At 48.4% G+C, this 21,530-nt stretch overlaps 2 protein-coding genes across 6 annotated transcripts in view; one reads left to right on the forward strand and one right to left on the reverse strand.

The window, feature by feature from the left end:
• GTF3C4 (general transcription factor IIIC subunit 4) overlaps positions 1-15,622 on the reverse strand; it is a 41,503-nt gene extending 25,881 nt beyond the window's left edge. The window contains exons 1-2 of one of the 4 annotated variants that reach the window (XM_085882945.1): positions 15,015-15,124; positions 14,842-14,913 (exon numbers count right to left, since the gene is read on the reverse strand). The gene's annotated coding sequence lies outside the window, so the exon portion shown is untranslated. The other 3 variants (XM_085882926.1, XM_085882935.1, XM_085882953.1) reach the window with 3 other exon arrangements.
• An 884-nt stretch (positions 15,623-16,506) lies between these two features.
• ALAD (aminolevulinate dehydratase) overlaps positions 16,507-21,530 on the forward strand; it is a 38,744-nt gene continuing 33,720 nt past the window's right edge. The window contains exon 1 of one of the 2 annotated variants that reach the window (XM_085882984.1): positions 16,507-16,859. Coding sequence is in view for 1 of the 2 variants with exons in the window: in XM_085882968.1 (XP_085739094.1) it covers positions 17,021-17,117 (97 nt within the window). In the remaining variant the exon portion in view is untranslated. Of the gene's footprint in view, positions 16,860-17,006; positions 17,118-21,530 lie in introns of those variants that run through there. The other variant, XM_085882968.1, reaches the window with a different exon arrangement.

The following is a 21,530-nucleotide window of genomic DNA, read 5'->3' on the forward strand; positions in this document are numbered from 1 at the left end:
TTACGGCTGTGGAAATTTGCACAACACCAGAAAGGTCCTTAGATCAGTTATGCCGGTAAGTTTATGTGCAGATAGTTCCCCACCATTGTTTAGAGGGTATTATTCGTGTCCACCGGGCTGCGATGCTTTGAGATAGCCGTTTTTCTTTTCTCTAACATTATTTTGGACCAATCATCCCCCAACAACCAAATCACCACCACCATCATTCGCAAACAACTACAACTCAAATACCACCACCTTCACCTCTTTACCTCCACAACTCCACCCCGCAAACATCGCTTCACCGCCATTCTCAAACGACGCCCACAACAACCAAATCACCACTACCAACATCGTTCCCAAACAACCACAACCAAACCACCACCACCTTTGCCTCTTTACCCTTCACTACCATCAACAACGCCACCCCGCAAACATCGCTTCACCTCCATGCCGGAGACAACGCCATCTTCGCGCTGTCGAGGCGAAGCTTCGGTGAATTACACACATCAGCGCAGCCAGGAGGAAGCCGCGCTGGCAGACGAAGCTTCGGTGAATTACACACATCGGTGCGGCCGGGACGAAGCCACGCTGGCAGGCGAAGCTTCGGTGAATTACACACATCGGCGCGGCCGGAACGAAGCCGCGCTGGCAGGCGAAGCTTCGGTGAATTACACACATTGGCTTTGCCGGGGTCAGGAGTCACGTTGTCGAGTGAGTGTTTTGGTGATTTCTACCACGTCCGCTTTGCCGGGGTTAGGAGTCACGCTGTCGAGCGAGTGTTTTGGTGATTTCTACCACGTCCGCTTTGCCGGGGTCAGGAGTCACGCTGTCGAGCGAGTGTTTTGGTGATTTCTACCACATCCGCTTTGCCGGGGTTGGAGGTCAAGGGTCAGGGGTCGATTCTCGTTCCCCGGCCCTATAAAAGGGCGAGCAGAACGGAGCTCCGTGTCAGAGAGTCGGTCGGCACCAGTCGGTTTTACGGAGCTCGAGGCAGAGTCGAGAGAAGTGTCGGTGGGTCGGCGCCAGTCGAGTTTGCCGGAGCCAAGGCGGTCCAGGGTGCTCGTTCGAGCGTCAACTCGCTAAGAGAGCGTCAACTCGCTAAAAGAGCATCGACGTGCTGAGAGAGCACCAGCAATTCCCCCCATACTGAGCATACGTGCTGAGAGAGCGCCGACAACCCCATCCATTCCGTGGTGCCTGCTGTGCGGCGCGAGCCTGCGCATCCGGGTGGAGAACACCGGAGAGAGCTCACCGGCCAAGCCGGGTGCCCGAGGACAGGCGCGGCCACGCCAAGCCGTGGGGGAATCGACGTCGCGACCTGCCCACCGTCGCGGGTAAGACCCTTCGGTCTCGTGGGCCTGACCGTTCATCCAGGCTCCACGTCCTATTCGGTCCACGGACCTGTCTGCCACCCTTGTCTTTGGGGTGGCTTTTTTTTGCTTTTTCGTATAAATGCATGTGGTGGCGCCATCTAGTAAAGCAGACTTGTTTAAGTGACTGTGTGTGCGAATAAAACCCTTTATTCGGTGGTAATTCTTTTATCTGCTTGCTTTGAATGTACAAGCATGCATGATTCATTGTGTTGGCTGTATATACGTGTGGTTTTGAATAAATGTGCCTGTTGAACTGTTTCCCGTTCATTGCGTCCATTTCCCCTTTTGAAAGTGCCATCTTGCATCACGGAGGAAATTGGTAGAGGGGTGTAAGCACCCGGTAAACAGAATCACATCCGTCGAGGTCGGTGATAACACCGCTCGGTTATCACTGTAGCACAGAACGGACCGCTTAAGTGGTTCGTGTCCTTGGCCGACCTGCGGCGAGGTACGATCGCCCGGTCGACGATTCGCGCAGGTACTTAGGTAGGTCGAATTTGGCGAGCAACCCTATCCTGCGCGGGTGGGCAATTGGCACGATTGTGGTGAGGTTAAACCCCCACCCGTGACTAGCTCCTGGCAGTAGTTCCAAGGAGGGTCACGACTGAATTGTCCGTCCGGTGGGTGACGCGGCTGCCATTAGAGGTACGCGGCCGATCGCACGCCAGGCGGGCCAGAATTCGCAACAATATTCACGCATACAAATTAGGATCGCCTACATACGTGCACCAAACCACGCCTCCCGAGCTTCATTTGTTTACGCACGAAAAATTAAGCTTGGATACTTTTTGAACACACCTCATATATATATATATATATATATATATATATATATATATATATATATATATATATATATATATATATATATATATATATATATATATATATACATATATATACATATATTGTTACGGCTGGGGAAATTCGCATTACACCATGAAGGGCCCGTAGGTGAGATAACTCTAAGTACATGTGTAGTTAGCCCCAAACCCGTTGTTTAGAGGGTTTTATATGATTCATTCGGGCTGCGACGCTTTGAGATAGCCTTTTTTCTGTTCTATCTTTATTTTGAACCAACCACGTCTCAACCGCCATCACACAACAACCACCATGCCAGCCATCGTCACCAACTGCAACCATGCTCCAACCCTCAGACAACAACAACAACACCAACAGCCACGACGTTTACCTTCACAACTCAATCCCGCAAACATCGCATCACCGTCATTCCCAAACGGCACCATAACCATCAAACCACCACCGATAAACCTTCCAACACCCTCACCTCTCTCCTTCTACGGCCATTCCCGCACCACCTGTGAACACTGAGCGTCGGGCTGTCTTGGGCTCGTTTAGCGATGCGCGCCGGGCCGCGAGTGAAAGTAGCAGCCTTTCCGAGGGAGAATTCGGATCAAGAATGCAACACGCCCACTTCTGATCCGTCCAATGAGCAAGCGCGGAGTGGCTTGGCCCCGCCTCCAGGCGCGTCTGTGTGAAATCGATATATGCAAATTCTAGGATCAGGGGAGGTTCACGCCCACTTTTCGTCCATCCAATTGGCGAGCGTGGCTCCGCCCCTGAGGTCATCCTGATCCGGATATTTGCATATTGTTTTCTCCTGCCGGCCTATAAAACGGCGAGCGCAAGGCGAATCGTGGCAGAGTGTGGCAGTAGCAGTGTGTGTCGGCAGGGCAGAGTGAGCGAAGTCATCGGTGTGGCATCGAGTTGGGTTCTGCAGTCGGCTGAGGAGAGTTGCGGGAAGAGGAAAAGGAGCTCGGGTCCGAGGCGAGAAGGACGGCGGTCGGCGACGAGGTCGCGGTGTGAGGTCGCTCGTCGAGGGACCCAAGCCAGCCAGCCATTCTCCTTCCCCAGGGCATCAACAATTACCCCTTTCCCCCGTGCTGAGATAGTGCAAAAAGGGGGCCCCGTTCCCACCCCACTCCACTCCAAACGTCGTGCCAACGAAACCCGCCAAGGAGCACGGAGTCGGGGCCCAGCCACGCGGCCACATCTGTGGCTCGTCCGCCAACGCGTTACGAGGACGCGGGTAGGACCCCCCCCCCCGGTCTCGTGGACCTGGCCGCTCCTTCAGGTCACGCGTGCATATTGGCCTACAGGCCCGTCTGCCCCCTTGTCTATGAGGGTGGCTTCTTTCCTTTGCTTTTGAGTAAATGTGTGTTGGCGCCATCTATAAAGTAGAACTGTTTCAGTGTTGCCGTGTGTACGCGTATGTACGGCAGTAACTCTATGTCATTGTTTCTTTTGTTTTAACTGCTGTATGTGCATTTTGACTGTTTGGCTGTATACATGTGTGCTTTCCATGTGTCGCGTAATAAATGTGCATTGTGTGAACTGTTTTCCCATTTCGCTTCGTCTTTTCTTTATCGACCCTCCATCAGGTCAGGTCAGGTATGGGAGCATGTGCCAGAACAGCACGTCGCTGCGTCCACTTTCCGCCGGTACTCCAGGGGCCTCCGTCTGGCCATCCCCCAGGCAGATGCCAGGCCCATCCCCATCTCCTTGAGATGATGGTCAACCTGTTGCAACCATGAGGCACGTGGTCGACCCACTGGCCTCCTCCACTCATGAGACTCCCTCGCTGAGAGAATCTGGTGAGCAGGATCAGAGTCAGGAAAACGAGCCACATGTCCATACAGCCGCAACTGACGCTCACGGACTATGCAGGTAACAAATCTCATCCGAGTCTCTCTCAGCAACCGCTCGTTGGACACAAAATCCGACCAGCGATAGCCAAGGATTCTCCGAAGAGACCTGGTACCAAAGGAATTAAGTCTCCGTCTCAGATCCTTGGTCAGAGTCCAAGTCTCGCACCCATAGAGCAAGACTGGAAGTACCAAGGACCTGAAGACTCGGACTTTCGTCCTCCCGCACAGGTACCGGCAGCGCCACACCCCATGATCCAGTGAATCCATGACTCCCCAGGCCTGACCCAGACGTCTATTGACCTCTGACTCGCAGCCAGCAGAGACATGAATATCCCTGCCAAGGTAAGTGAATCTCTCCACGACCTCAACATCCTCACCACAAACAGACACAGACAGGACAGCAGCATCCAAGATGTCACCGAAAGCCTGGATCTTAGTTTTGACCCAAGAAACCCGTAATCCCAACGGCTCCGACTCCTCATTCAGCACCTCAAGGGCCCCCAAGAGGATGTCTAAAGTCTCCGCAAAGATGACTGCATCATCTGCAAAGTCAAGGTCCGAGATCTTGACATTCCCAAATGACGCACCGCAACTTGATCTCTCCGACATCCTCCCTAGAATCCAGTCCATACAAGTGCTGAAAAGTGTGGGAGCAAGTACACATCCCTGACGAACTCCAGTAACAACTGGAAATAAGTCAGAGATGGTACCACCACACTTCACAGCACTCTCAGTACCAGAGTAGAGTTCAGACATCAGATCGATCAGTTTTGGTGGCACCCCACGAAGACCAAGAATCCTACAGAGGACATCCCGATTCACTGAATCGAACGCTTTACAGAGATCAACATAGGCTGCAAGCAGCCCCTGCTGAAACTCTCGTCTGCGTTCGGTGAGGACACGAAGTGCAAGGATACGGTCAATCATTGACCTCTTTGGTGTAAAGCCTGACTGCTCTGGACGCTGGTGCTCAAGCAGATGGTGGCGAACCCTATCGAGAATTATCCGAGCAAAGACCTTGCCCGGCACTGAGAGCAGCGTCACCCCTCGGTAGTTGTTGCAGTCTTGGCGATCACCCTTCCCTTTCCAGAGAGGGACAACAAGGCCCCTCTTCCAGTCAGTTGGGATGATGCCTGTGTTCCAGGCAGAGCACAAAACTGCATGCAACGACACGAGTGCAGCATTTCCACCAGCCTTGAGAAGTTCGTCATGGATGCCACAGATCCCTGGAGCTTTGCCCCGTTTCAACTGGTTCACCGCAGCCCGTGTTTCCACAAGCGTAGGTGGACCACAGTTGATTCGAGGGTCAGCAACAGGGATTGTAACACCCTTGACGTCCAACTCGACAGTTGGGGGATCAGCCTGGTACAACCGCTCAAAGTAACCGGCCCAGCGGGCCTTCACTTTAGACTCCTCTGTCAAGAGTCTACCACTCTCTGCTCGAACTGTAGTGCTCCGAGGGATGGGCTTGGATGAACGTAATGCGCGAATTCCCCTGTAAGCGGGACGAGAATCACCTGTCCACAGGTGATGCTCTACCCCCTCACAGATTCCTCGCACATAGGCCTCCTTGTCCACCCTCAGTGCACGTACAGTTTTACGCCTCAGCTCCCTGAACAGCTCAGCTCTGCCATTCAGCCTGGCCTTGCGACTCTGGTCAATGGTATCCAGTGTCCCTTGAGAGACAAAATTCTTCTTTGCCCTGCGGTGAGCTCCAAGGCATCCACCGGCAACATCAAGGACTGTGGTCTTGAAGGCGCTCCACAACTCTTCAGGACACCCCAAAGTACCCAGACCCCCCAAGTGTCCACTCAGCCTGTTCGCAAACTCCTCAGCTACTCTCTCATCCCTGAGCTTGGCAACATCCAGCCTCAGCTGGGATGGTACCATTCTCCAGGATTTAAGGTGCAGCTTTAGAGTTGCTACAACAAGCCTGTGGTCAGTATTGAGGAACTGAGCACTCCGGTAGACCCTGCAGTTCTGGATCATCCTCCAACGACCGTCAATGAGGACATGGTCAATCTCCTTTGCCACACCGCCAGCGTTGGAATACCAAGTCCAGCGATGAGCTTGTGGGCGCTGAAACCATGAACCAGCCACCCTAAGTCCATGACTTCTTGCAAAGTCAAGGAACTTAGTGCCATTCTGGTTCATAGTTCCTGACCCATGGGGACCAACACACACCTCATAACCGTCCCTATCAGTTCCAGTCGATGCATTGAAATCCCCCAAGACTAGAAGTGTATCTCGTCTGGGGCACTGATCAACCACAGACTCGAGTGTGGCGTAGAATGTATCCTTCACGGTGAGATCACTCGCCTCAGTCGGAGCATAAACAGAGACCAGGGAAATGACACCTAAGGAGTGACGAATCCTTAATCTCATAATACGCTCGTTGACCGGTGTTACCTCAATTATCATTGGGGTCAGCTTATTGGACACAGCTACAGCAACTCCTTGGGTATGGTAACCATCAGAACGACCAGACCAATAGTAGGTGTAACCACCCACCATTATCTCGCCGCAATCCGGTCTCCGAACTTCAGAGAGAGCTGCAATCCCGATGTCCAAACGCTTGAGCTCAGATGATAACAGAGACAGGTGATCATCCTCTCTTAGGGATAGGACATTCCAGGCACCCACCCGAAGGGACCGCCTCAGGTTAACCCAAGGAGACCGCCGTCTGGTGGACGACACCTCAGCACCACTCCGACACACTCTCCCGCAATCTGACCCAGGGATGTTACCCCGTGGTTTCCCTCCTATCAAAGATTGGGGGTCCCGAAGGCTTTGCCCCAATCCGGTCATCCGGTGAGCTGCCCTGCGAAGGGAAGCTGCACAGGAGGTACTCCCACGGAGTGGGTTTTCAGATTTTTTTGCGTTTTTGCGTTTTGCGGAATGAAGGGTTTTACGGTGGCCGGAGTGCAAATCCTGCCACCAACCTCCTAATAAGAAGTGACCCAACTGCAGGAGGACGTCCGCAGACACAGTTGGGCACTAGATATGGATGGCCGTTGGGTCACAAGGAGCTCCTCCGCCCTTTGACAGGTTTTGTTTTTAATCCTGCTGGGTGTCCATATCCAAACACCCTCCTCACCAGAAAACCTGGTGGGGGAGACGGTTTAGTCGCTGACAACCCGACCATGGAACAGGTTAGTACAGGTTTACATGGTACCTGTAGCAGGTCACGGAGCGAACCTGACCTGACAGAAACCTGACCTGACCTCCATCCTGCTTCACGTAAAGGGTTCGTTGTGGGCTTAATACGCCCGGTAATTAATCTGAACCGTCCAGGTCGACGATAACACCGCTCGGTTATCCCGATAGCACGGAACGGACCGCTTAAGCGGTTCGTGTCCGGAGTCGGCCTGCGGCGAGGTATGATCGCCCGGTCGACCATCCGCGCAGCTACTTAGGTAGATCGAATTTGGCGAGCAACCCGATCCTGCGCGGGTGGGCAATTGGCATGGTCGTGGTGGGGTTAAACCCCCACCCGTGACTAGCTCCCGGCGTTGTTCCGAGAAGGTCACGACAGAATTGTCCGTTCCGGTGGGCGAGGCGGCCGCCATTCGAGTTGAGCGGCCGATTGCCCGCCGGCGGGCGCGGATTCGCAACAATATATATATATATATATATATATATATATATATATATATATATATATATATATATATATATATATATATATATATATATATATATATATATATATTGTTACGGCTGTGGAACTTCGCATTACACCATGAAGGGCCCATAGGTGAGATATCTCTAAGTACATGTGTAGTTAGCCCCAAATCCGTTGTCGAGAGGGAATTTATGTGATTCATTCGGGCTGCGACACTTTGAGATAGCCGTTTTTCTGTATTTTGAACCAATCACCTCTCAACCGCCATCACACAACAACCACCTTAACCACCACACCAGCCATCATCACCAACTACAACCACGCTCCAACCCTCAGACAAAAACAACAACGCCAACAGCTGCGACCTTTACCTTCACAACTCAATCCCGCAAACATCGCATCACCGTCATTCCCAAACGGCACCATAACCATCAAACCACCACCGATAAACCCTCCACCACCCTCCACCACCCTCACCTCTCTCCTTCTACAGCCATTCCCGCACTACCTGTGAACACTGAGCGTCGGGCTGTCTTGGGCTCGTTCAGCGATACGCACTGCACAGCGAGCGCAGGTGGCAGCCTTTCCGAGGGAGAATTAGGATCAAGAACGCTACACGCCCACTTCTGATCCGTCCAACTAGCAAGCGCGGAGCGGCTTGGCCCCGCCTCCAGGCGCGTCTGTGTGAAATCTATATATGCAAATTCTAGGATCAGGGGAGGTTCACGCCCACTTTTCCTCCGTCCAATGGGCAAGCGTGGCTCCGCCCCCGAGGTCATCCTGATCCGGATATTTGCATATTGTTTTCTCCTGCCAGCCGATAAAACGGCGAGCGCAAGGCGAATCGTGGCAGAGTGTGGCAGTAGCAGAGTGTGGCAGTAGCAGTGCGTGTCGGCAGGGCAGAGTGAGTCGAGTCATCGGTGTGGCAGAGAGTGGAGTCGGGTGGCGAAAGCATTGAGTTGGGTTCTGCAGTCGGCTGAGGAGAGTTGTGGGAAGAGGCAAAGGAGCTCGGGTCCGAGGCGAGAAGGACGGCGGTTGGCGACGAGGTCGCGGTGTGAGATCGCTCATCGCGGGACCCAAGCCAGCCAGCCATTCTCCCTCCCCCAGGACATCAACAATTCCCCCTTTCCCCTGCGCTGAGATAGTGCAACAAGGGGGCCCCGTTCCCACCCCACTCCAAACGTCGTGCCAACGAAACCCGCCACGGAGCACGGAGCGGGGCACAGCCACGCGGTCACATCTGCGGCTCGTCCGCCAACGCGTTACGAGGATGCGGGTAGGTCCCCCCGGTCTCGCGGACCTGGCCGCTCCTTCAGGTCACGCGCGCATATTGGCATACAGGCCCGTCTGCCCCCTTGTCTATGAGGGTGGCTTCTTTCCTTTGCTTTTGAGTAAATGTGTATTGGCGCCGTCTGTAAAGTAGAACTGCATAAGTGTTGCCGTGTGTGCGCGTAGTCGGTTGTAACTCTGCGTCGTTGTTTCTTTTGTTTTAACTGCTACATGTGCATTTTGACTGTTTGGCTGTATATGTGTGCTTTCCGTGTGTTGCGTAATAAATGTGCATTGTGTGAACAGTTTTCCCGTTTCGCTCCGTCTATTCTTTATTGACCCTCCATCCTGCTTCACATAAATGGTTCGTCGTGGGCTTAATACGCCCGATAATTAATCGGAACCGTCGAGGCCGACGATAACACCGCTTGGTTATCACTGTAGCACGGAACGGACCGCTTAAGCGGTTCGTGTCCGGAGTTGACCTGTGGCATGGTGCGATCGCCCGGTCGACCATTCGCGCAGGTACTTAGGTAGATTGAATTTGGCGAGCAACCCTTTCCTGCGCGGGTGGGCAATTGGCACAATCGTGGTGAGGTTAAACCCCCACCCGTGACTAGCTCCCGGCGTTGGTCCGAGAGGGTCACGACTGAATTGTCCGTTCCGGTGGGCGAGGCGGCCGCCATTCGAGTTGAGCAGCCGATCGCACGCCGGCGGGCGCGAATTCGCAAATATATATATATATATATATATATATATATATATATATATATATATATATATATATATATATATGTATTTCTTTGATGACACTTGAAACTTTGAAACGTGTATGATTAATGTTTTATTAATTTCACTCCGTCTGCCTACATTTCATAAAAAGATGGTGGATAGATGGTAAGATTAATTGAAGGGATTTGTGTGATCAGAAGGCAGCATGTCAACGAGCGTATAAAATCAAGAATTTGCAAGGGTAGACTTGCTGTGTCCACGCCGGCACGAAGTGAGCTTCGTGGTCTGGACATGCAATGTCCCCCCCACTTTTCAAAAGCAATCGACGCCCATGGCCATTGCCCACGTGCGTTCCACCACTTACGTGGGTGGAGATTTTCATCGCCTGAGCTCCGATTCCACCCCTTGTCCAATCACGCACAGAGGGCGACTTTCCCACGACACCCCGGCCAATGAGGGTTGAGATGGCCACAGAGGGCGACTTTCCCACGACACCCCGGCCAATGAGGGTTGAGATGGCCACAGAGTGCGGCTTTCCCATGACACCCCGGCCAATGAGGGTGGAGATCGCCTCACATGGCGATTTTCTCACCCCGGACAAGAAAGATATAAAGGAACGCCAGGCTGGGGAGGTTGGTCGTCTTTGGGGTAGTGGGTCTTGGTGCTGGCTGGTTCATCTGGTCCGGTGTCATCGTCGTCTCTGATCTTCTCCTTGGTCTTGGTTGATTGGTGCGTGGCCGGTTGGAGAGCACGGTCCCTGGTGCTTGGCGCTGCGTGAAAGCTGTGGGTTCGAGTCCCGCCACGCGACCAGATCTTCGTACATCGCACGAGGCGGACAGGTGCATGCCAGACCCTGGCCTTCGGCTCGCCTTTCCTTCCGAGCTGGAGGCCTCAATAAAGGCTGGCCGGCCCAATTCGTGTGTGTGTGTGTGTGTGTGTGTGTGTGTGTGTGTGTGTGTGTGTGTGTGTGTGTTAAATGTACCAGCATGTTAAATGTACCAGCTCGTTTTCTGTGCTTTCTTTCATTGGCCTAGCATGGTGCGTATTGAGAAGTAGGAAGGCCGTTTGGGCCGGTAATTGTTCATTTGGGTCTGACGGACTCTGGTAATTCCGCTCGGTTATACAAGACCAAGGTCGCGAGAGCGACCCGGTTCGACAGTGCCCGTCGAGGGTGTGATTTTCCCCGGTAGTTGGACAATGTGGGTACTTAGGTATATTGAAATTTGGCAATTAACCCTACCCCATGCCGTCAACATATTGGCGACCACGGTCCGCTAAGGGACCCGTGGCCTTTCGGAATTATCTGAGAGTCACGACCTAAATTCCGGGGTGTTCGTTGGAAACGACTCTACGGCTCCACCTCGTGGTCGTTTATCGCCACCGAACCCCAGCCCACAACAGTATTTGTATCAAAGCCATGCATCTTGGTACCCGGTCATCACTGCCAGCAGTTATAAAGTGGCAGTTCTAGTTTTAGTTTTATTTTGAAAAAGGCTCACTTGGCTGTGCCTGAATCAGGTTTGAGGGGAGAGGAGTAGCAGCTGAAATGTGAATCCTATCCAGTTTCCTCCTGATGACTTCATCTGTGCTTCTTGCTTACTCGGGTTCCTTCTGATGACTACAATGCAGCACTGTACCTATTTGGTCTTCCATTTGATGTGAATTGAATTTATTTTAATCCCATTCTAAATTCAATTGAATAATAATGAAAAACTTCATGGGTCAGGGTCAGGTGTCCAATCAAAGTGGGGTTGCATCAAAGCGGGACGTCTTGGTACCAGATCATCACTGCCAACAGTTATAAAGTGGCAGTTTTAATTATGTCGCTTATTAATCATGTCACACACCAGTACATAAATGCCACACAAAATACACCACACAAAACAAGTCCTGGCGAGGATCTGCAATCTCTGATTGCTGTTTTTTCTTGTTTTTTAACTGTCATTTTCATCAAGATTAGTTTAAGTGCAAAGTGGATCTGGATGGGCTTTGCATTTTTAGATGCCTTCTAGTTACTTTTGTTATTCGAAGCGGCTTTGGGAAAAATGCCATGATTAGCTATCTTAACACGGACATCCACCTAAACACGGATTTCACGCAATGCAGAATTTAACCCTCTTGGGAAGGGGGACAAACGAAGACGCTACAATCTCCATCGTGTGACCCTTAGTCCTCCTGTCAAGTTTGGTTGAGATTGGATAAGTAATGACGAATGTAGTGTGGTCAAAAGAACAGTCAGACAGACACCAAATGGTACATTTTCAGTATGATACACTGTATATGTATATACAGACAATATACTCAAGTAAGAATTTGCAGTTGGGAGTAGAAGAATGATTCACAATGGGTTCTCCAACCTGTTACAATCGAACAAAAATTGTTTATCTCGACATTTCAATCAACAACATATGGTGCATGCATCCATTAACTTTCCTCAGGAGTAAAAAAACAACTTGATTTCCCTCCAATATAAATTTTAAATGAGCGGGTGGGCTATGCTGGAGGATCAATCACAAAGCAGTGTTTCAGAGTCCCGTGCACAGCAGCCAATCTGACCTGAGGGTTAACTGGCTCATGGTGAGCCTTGATGAGAGTGTTAATGGTGATATTATGGTAACATTACCACAAGCAGCAATGATGGGTGAACAGAAAACCACACAAACCGACCGCTACCTTGACTTTGAATCATGCCACCCGATATACCACAAACGGGCAGTAATCAATACACTTATGAAATGAGCGCGAGACCTACCATCTATCTATATATTACTAAAACTCTCATCTTGTATGTATGTATGTATGTGTGTTTTCGAAATACAGCCAAAACGGTGCACGATAGTGTAAAAATTTTCAGCCCACCTTACTCACCATTCTCCTGCAGTGTGCAGTATCAAGTTTCGTTAAAATCGGGCAACAAAAAATTATTAAAAAATAAATTCCTGATTTAGTCAAGTACTCTTCGGGAGAATTTGATCAATGCAAACAACCTCAGTGGTATAGTTCGTTGGAGCTATCCTTTTCTTTTCTTGAAATGAGTTATTTAAAAATCTCAAACATTTAGTATAGACAAAGAACGATTTATTTTAAAGCATAAAATAAACATCGCCATTTTGATCTTATACTTCAGTGTTCATTAATAAATAAAATTGTGTTTCGAAGATTACGCACAATAATTTCTTCGACTTTCTTTCTCTGTTTTTTTTTTTTTCACATTGACTCGCAATATCAAGTTTCGTTCAAATCGGGCAACGAAAAAAATTATTTAAAAATCAATTCCAGATTCAGTCAAGTTCTCTTCGGGATTATTTGACCAATGCAAACAACCTCAGCGGTACAGTTCGCTGGAGCTATGTTTTTTATTTGTATTTTTTTTTTAATGATTTTTTTTATCAACCGCTATCACAACGGGAACCCAACGGGTTCACGGGTCGTCTAATCCACAATTTCAGGAAAGATTCAGGAAATAAAACATCTTAGGTGTGCATTAATGCCAAACTGCTATCCCAACCATTTATGCCCAAAAAGTAAGATTCTTCTGTCTTCTAAGATAAAAGTCTTCTGAGGTTCAGAAGACCCAACAGGAACAAACAAAAGGCCTCTATGTATTACCCTTCATACCTGGTGCGACACAACAGGTACGTAGGCAAAATTTTGAGGACAGCAGGAGTAAGGGTTAACTTCAGACCCATGTATACCATCTGACAGGCCCTGAGCAAGGTCAAGATAGAGTGGATAGATATTGAGTGGATGTCGTGTACACAATTCCATGCAGCTGTGGAGTATAGTACTTGGGAGAGAGCGGCAGGATTTTGGCCCAATGCTTCAAAGAACACCTGAAGGTGTTTGAATGCAACCATCCTGAAAGGTTGGACATTGCAAAGCATGGCTTCAGAATGGGCCACAGTGCCACACTCCAGTATCGGATGAGGTAGACATCCTGGCTGCAACTCCACAATGTGCCAGTTGGAAGCATGGCACACAGTGAAGTCAAATCACTTCCGACGGAAGAAACGGTTGACTTACCACAGGCTTACACTCCATTGTTGCGTAACGGCAGTCATGATCCACAGAGTGAAGATGCTGGACACATTGATACATGATCATTGCTGATTGGGGTAAAGTCACCATCGTGCTGCCGTTAACACTCCCATCATGGCTCATAATTAGTTGGTTAACCCTCAGGCCTCAGGTTTGATTGGCTGCTGTGCACGAGACTCTGAAACACTGCTTTGTGATTGGTCGTCCAGCAAAGCCCACCCCCTCATTTAACATTTTTATGGGAAAGAAATCAAGGACTTTTTTTTTTACTCCTGAGGAAAGTCAACGGATGCACATACCATGATTGAGGCTCGTAGAAGAGCGAGATCAGAATTGAAGGGAACAAAATGGAAAGGGAGAAATACCAACAGCAGAGTTGTATAATACCAACAGCAGGGTGTTGAGTGAGAGGTCAAGGAGAAGGGGAGAACACACTGGGGTGAACAAGCTGCACACAAGCCGAATAAAACACAGCGAGAAGAGGAAGGGAAAGTGGGGATGAACTAGAATAGGAACAAACCATCCAACAACTAACAAATGAAAAGAGGTGAGGGAGAAGGGAGAAAAATCACAATAACCTGGAAAAAGGGAGTTCTTGGGAATGGGGTCATTTGAGAGTGGAAGAGACCATGAGTATGGATGGGGGATGTTTGCACCACTACCTGAGGCAGTGATGAACAGCTATGTTCTTGTATTTGGTGTCCTGATACTCCAATGCTGAATTAGGTCAGTTATTTGATCGAAACCCTGGAGAGAAGAATGGGACTGAACAGTCTGGGGAAGATGGTTCCACAGGTGAGAAAAGAGGAACAACTTTGTGGAGGTGAGCGGTGAGCCTGGATTTTGGGAGTTTGACAAGAAGTTGGTTCCTGGCAAACCGTGTGCACCCTGCAGAAACCTGGGAAGGACAGAGCCAAGAGAGGGCAGAGGGTGCAAGACCAAAAAGGAAGTGGAAGAATACAGAGGGGCTACCAACCTGCCTGCGAATGTAAAAATAACAGGCCGAGGGAGATCCCAATGATTTTGAGGACCTTTTATTCCATGGCACCAAGAAGGGCAAGGTGTGAGGCAGGGGTGCCAGCCCAAAGGGGAAAGCAATACTCCATTAAGCTACAAATGAAAGCCTTGTAGGTTGTTAAAAGTTCAGACTGACCAACGAGAGACCTTGCCCAGCAAAGGATGCCAAGTCGACGGCTGGCTTTGGAGGCCATCTTGGAAATATAGTCTGCCAAAAAAAAAAGATCATGGCTGGTGGTGATGCCCAAACAGCAGAGTGGACCAGCTCCTGATTCTATCAAAGTCTGCAAAGAGGGAGGTGCTACTTGCCTGTCTGAAGGTGAGAAATTATAATTATGGTAAAGGGTGGAAGCGTGGAATCATCAGCAAGGAGATGGGCAGGATTTTCCAGGGAATCAGAAAGATCATTGGTGAGGATGAGGAACAAGACAACTTGTGTCACTACCTTGGGGTAGTCCAGCCTTAATGGGGAGAGATCTCCCTGCTCTCCCTTACAAGATCCCGCCAAGAGAGCTACACTCAGAATACGGGAGTAGTAGAGGATGCCAGTGATCTCTGAGAGGAGTTGGCCTTGAAAGCCATAAACAGAGAGTTTGGATCACATGTTAAAACGCAACATCACACCGATTCGGCGCTCGAGTGGTGCCTACCGGAAGTGCGTCAAACGTGCGGAAGTAGAATGTTGTTTTCCGGTCCGTCCAACTAAAAGACGAGATCCCAGTGGGTGTTGCCCATCGCCGAAGTTATAAAATCTTTATCACATCTTCCTTTTCTCATTGTCGTGTTTAATTGGGCTACAAGTCTGATGGTGTGCACGTAAACACACCTCACGCATTATTTGGCTCAAACGACAGTCTCAAGATGAGCACGAAACGAACGCACAGTAAAATATCGCGAAGTTTCCGAAGTGCGAGATTTTAATGCGGAAGTAATGTAGTATTGACGTCACATTTTGACGTTGCTGCCCTTCCCCCCCTCCACCATATTACTACACGCAAAAGGAGATCTTGAAAAGAGCAACAGCGATATTTAACATTGCACGACTTGAAGCGAAGTGTTTGTCTGAAATCGTAAAAATACCACGCGGCACAGGTGTAAGCTATCGTAGTCATAGTGTGCAAGACCTTCAATCACGAATATTCAGTCGACGGACATTTTTCGTGCGTGTTGTTGTTTTATGAATTATTGTCCAATGGGGAGTCATTTTTTTTTTGAACCAAATTATATATATATATATATATATATATATATATATATATATATATATATATATATATATATATATATATATATATATACATAATCGGCGTACGGCTACGTTTTCCGATTTTCGATAGTGGTTAATGCTTCATTGCTGGTGCCCATGGTAAGATGGCGGTTGGATGGCTTCAATCGCTCTGATCCCTTGAGCGACCTGAGGATGGTTCGAATTGTCTGAAAAGAGTGTATTCCTGGACACATCTAACTTCAGATCAATCCTACCAGAGAGAAAAAAAAAATCAAACTTCGATGTTACGTTTTCTTGTCAGAACTCGGTTTCGTCAAGTATTTGCGAGACTTGAAAGAAACGGTGAATGGATAAAATTGTTAGCGATACTGTTTACTTCGTACGTTGTTGCGGAGGAGTTTTTTCAGGTAATATTGGCGTTTGCAGATCCCATTTTATGGGAGAAACGTACATAAAATATTTACAACAAATATTGTTTCCTTTCCAAGTTTTCGAGATCGGGAGCACCGGATGTGAGGTGTCGCAAAGTGTCGTAAAGCAGCTCACGTTATTTATTTATTCATAACCGTTTAATCCCGAAAAGGTGACGTTCTACTTGAGCACATTGAATTGATTTTGGAGTGGATAAAGCTTGAAATCGACGTGAGATTAAGTGGGTGAAGGTAAAATAGGGAATAAAATCAATCTAATTGGCTTCGCGAAACGAAAACGTTTAAAGAGTCGAACAAAGTCACACGAGGCTGCTGGTGGTGACCAAAGTAGGAGGAGGAGGAGCTAAATACTTAAGGGGAGGAGATAAGCGGAGGGGGTGTGGCTAGCGGAATTGTGGGAGGAGCGACGGACCGATTGTGCTCGCACGCGGTGTGTTCACCAACCGTTGGCTTGTGTTGGGTTCCGGTGGCCTCAGACTGCAGGCTGGAGAACAGGTGAGCCTTTAAATGTCTTGATCTCGCTATTCGTTGCTCCCTGCATCTCCCCACCGCTCTTGTCCCCATCTTGCTGAGTCTTCACCATTGGCATTGCTCCTCCTGATTCCTGGCATTGTGTCGAAAGGTGGGACGTTGAGGGTGCCGAGGTAATCACCTTGATGCTCCTTCTAAGCTGGTGCTTCGGTGACAATCGGGGTTGCTGTACCATGGAGCACCCCGTCATTAAGCTGGCTGTCCTCTCTGCAATAAGTGGAGGTTTCAACCCCTTGATTTACATTTGTAGTTTTTTTTCCCCCTTTCTGTTGGTACCAGGTTGATGGCTAATTACCTAACTAAGAGTAATACCCACAAACCACCAAAATGATCCCTCAAGGTCATATTAACTAGTTGTGGTACAGAGTACCAGAGTGAATGGTTTATGTTGCAGGTTGGTGATGCAACGACAATGCTTATTGTTCCCATACTTTTTAAAAAAAAAAAAAGACTGCTGGTGGGGAGGGTGTTGTAGTCATGTGACTGTCCGACTGTCACACGATCTCCTCCTCAAAGGTTGTGCAGAAATTCGCCAAACTTGCTCGTTATGAGCAACTTGATGACCACCTGGCGAGAAGGTGTGAGAGCAGTGTGAGTTTGGCCCCGCCCTCTGGAGCCCTGTGAAGGTGTCAAAAGGTGGAATGGCAGCAACAACAACAAAAAATGCAATTATGGGCACATTTAAAATCATTTTTTTTAAAATGAAACTTTGGCTTGGTGTTGGCTTAGTGGTTCGGGTGGCGGCTTGGGATCCTAGGGTCCTGAGTTCAAGCCCCATTGGCCGCTGAATTAAAATACACCAGGAGGTGGACTCAGCCTGTCATCCTTCCGAGGTCAGCAAAATGAGCACCTGTGTACTGGTAAGGGGGACACTGCATCAACGGCATAGCCGTGTCCCAACCAATGATGCAACCAGCAGCCACAGGCTGTGAGAGAGAGAGACAGACAGACAGACAGACAGACACTGACTTTGTATATACAATCAAAATTGGGTGACGCATGAAGAATGTAACATTTTTGGGGTATTTGACCCTTGGGGTCATGTCCCAGGGGTGGGGACTTCAGGCCACAGGGGTCAAATTGGGTCATTCATGGTGGACCTTTTTCCATTTTGAACTTTGCTTCAGGTGGGAATTGTGATGGCATGCCATCGACTTCACTCTCGTATAACATTGCACTTATAACGGTCTCGATCAGATTATCGATAAAATTATCAGATCTCGATCTGATAATTTTAAAAAGTGATTTTTTTTTTTTTTAACCAATGAGAGATTGGGCCAAAAATGACATGTCGCATGATTTATTAAAGTTGTGGACAGTTTGGGTATGTAACAAGGAGGAATTGCTTCAATTTTGGTGAAGATCTGAATCCAGATCCATGAAATTTTTTGAGTGATTGGGCTAAAACAATATATAGCACAATATTTCAAAGTTATGGATAGATTCGGACGAAACTTGGTGGATGACTTGGTTCGGTGACCAAACAAACTGATTCGATTTTAATTCAGGTCCGAATCCAGATCCAGCGTATCAGTGGGTTACAAAACTTAACAGTAATCAGCCTGGCAGTGGTATGTACTCTACCAAGTGCGCTTATAGTTACTGATGAGTCAATTTTGGAAGTTCTAGTAAAATGGAAGAAGCAGCCAACGAGCCAATGGACAGCAACACTGGTGCTCGTGACAGCACCATGGCCATTTACCAAATTTTTCATATTAGAGTAAACCCTCAAATATCGCGTGTTTTGACCAATCGCGGGCAACCTATTGTGTTCCGATTTAGTTATCGTGGTATTTCATTTCGGCCAATCGTGGTTTTTGAGCTGAGATGAGTCATCGTTTGTGTTTGCATGTATGCTTATCTCTCATTGTGAGCCTTTTGTTTCTCGTGCACACTTTTAGTGGTGCCTAAACGTAAAGGGATGGACCACGTTAGTTGTGCCAAAAGGCAAGGAAAGGTTATGATGTTGGGCAAAAACATTGAATTGTTAGATCGGTTGGTGACCAAAAAAAAACCACAATTATAAACGATGAGTATATTGTCTTTTTTTTATCACTTGCTTAAAAAAAAAAAATCTTGAATATTTCACTTTGAAGTAGTTTTCCAGCACACAGAAAGGGTGATTAATGATGTCTCCATAGCCAAGGCGACAGAAGTGTGTGTGACCTTTGATGCCTTTCCTTCTCTAACCCGCATGAGACGTACCAGAGTATTCATTATTTGGGTTCCAGACTGCTTTGTTATCTGCAGGGGAGATGCAGCTGCTCGGAGCTTGTTACCGTGTTTTCTCGGATGTACTCCAATGCAAAACACTCCGCTCATCATGCTCGACCCGAAGACCGTTTTACTAGGTGCCAACCATGCTATGAAACCGCAGCGCTGCGGTATTTTGGTTCTAAAAGTGTTTTTCCAATTTGTGGATCTGTGAAAGGGATGCAAGGTTGTAACATCAGGTGCAGTAAAGATTAAATGGCATTGCCCTGTAAGAAGGTAGCTGGGGAATGAAGACCTGTACAGCCTCATGCTTTGTGATGCCTCATCTCCCACATACTAATGTGGTAGTCTTCAGTGATCTGTTTTGTACGAAAGGTCTTCATTCTTCTCAGACAATGTACAAAATGAATGCAGAGTTGTTTTAACAATGTAATTAATGTTATTTTGATGCAAGTTTGTGGTGTGTCTGGGAGGGGAGATAATGCTGAACAAGTTGGATGTTGGGGTCATCCTTTTTGCCATGCAGGAACTGTGAGGTGGTGGGGGGGGGAGAGGTCAGGGGTGAAAATTTGAAATTGAGAAGAAAGTTGGTGGGATGTGACATTGGGAGAGATTAATTTTTTTTTTTTTTTGTATACATGATCGAGGCTCTCGGAAGAGCTCGAGGGAAATGCCAACAGCAGAGTGGGATCAAGGGGTGGGGATGAAGGACACATGGGGGTGAACAATCTGCATGCCAGCTGGAAAAAGGGAGTGCTTGGGAATATAGTGATTTGGGGTAGAAGAGATCATGAGTATGGATGGGGGATGAACTGAGGTAGTGGAGTACAGCTGTATTGAAACCCTGGAGGGAAGATTTGGACTTCTACATTTCATTGTTATTACATACATGATGGCGAGCTGTCCTGATTGAACCCTTAAACTCGAGTACTGAGAGTGCTGTGAGATGTGGTGATTCCATCTCTGACTTATTTCCAGTTGTTACTGGAGTTTGTCAGGGGTGTGTACTGGCCCACACACTTTTCAGCACTTGTATGGACTGGATTCTGGGGAGGATGTCAGAGAGATCAAGCTGTGATGCATTGTTTGGGGATGTCAAGACCTCTGACCTTGATTTCATGGATGATGCAGTCATCTTTGCGGAGACTATAGATATCCTTTTAGGGGCCCTCGAGGTGCTGAATGAGGAGTCAGAGCCGCTGGGATTATGGGTTTCCTGGGTCAAAACGAAGATCCAGGCTTTCAATGACATCTTAGATGCTGCCATCTTGTCTGTACCTGTTTGTGGTGAGGATGTTGAGGTCACAGAGATTCACTTACCTTGGCAGTGATATTCATGTCTCCACTGGCTGTGAGCCAGGTGTCAACAGACGTTCTGGGTCAGGCCTGAGGAGTCATGGATTCACTGGATCATGGGGTGTGGCGCTATTAGTATCTGTGCAGGAGGACGAAAGTCCGAGTCTTCAGGTCCTTGGTGCTTCCAGTCTTGCTCGATGCATGTGAGACTTAGACTCTGACCAGGGATCTGAGATGGAGACTTGACTCTTTTGGACCAGGTCTCTTCAGAGAATCCTTGGCTATCGCTGGTTGGACTTTGTGTCCATTGAGCGTTTGCTGAGAGAGACTCGAATGAGATTTGTTGCCTGTATTGTCCGTGAGTGTCAGCTGCGGCTGTATGGACATGTGGCTCGTTTTCCTGATGCTGATCCTGCTTACCAGATTCTTTAGGCGAGGGAGCCTCGTGAGTGGAGGAGGCCAACGGGTCGACCACGTTTCTCGTTGCAGCAGGTTGATTTGGGATTAGCCAGACATTTGCCTGGGAGATGGCCAGATGGAGGCCCCTGGAGGATTGGCGAAAAGTGGACGCAGCGACGCACTCGTAGGGTGCATGCTCTCATACCAGACCTGACCTTATTGAACCTACCTGTGGAGTAACCCTGAACAATAGACCAGAATCGGTGGTGTCATTATTAGAGTGCACCCTGAGTCTGGGAGGTCGGTGGTTTGAATTTCATACCCTGACTGCATCATACCAAAACCATTAAAAATAGTTTGTGCTGCTTCCTTGCTTGATGCTCACCATTTGAAAATGATAGAGCATGGACAATCAACCAAGAGGTTGGCAACTATTGTGCAGCCTTTGGTGGGTCTAATGGCTTTCTGAATTGAAGTTCCTTGAACGAGAACTTGTGTGTGTGTGTGTGTGTGTGTGTGTGTGTGTGTGTGTGTGTGTGTGTGTGTGTGTGTGTGTGTGTGTGTGTGTGTGTGTGTGTGTGTGTGTGTGTGTGTGTGTGTGTGTGTGTGTGTGTGTGTGTGTGTGTGTGTGTGTATGTATGTATGTATGTATGTATGTATGTATGTATGTATGTATATATATATATTATAATACCGTAATTCATTTTAACGTCTCCACCTTCATTT

The sequence above is a fragment of the Eptatretus burgeri genome, chromosome 1, assembly GCF_056783735.1.
Source record: "Eptatretus burgeri isolate ZD-2024b chromosome 1, Ebu_testis_v1, whole genome shotgun sequence".
NCBI classification, from domain to species: Eukaryota; Metazoa; Chordata; class Myxini; order Myxiniformes; family Myxinidae; genus Eptatretus; species Eptatretus burgeri.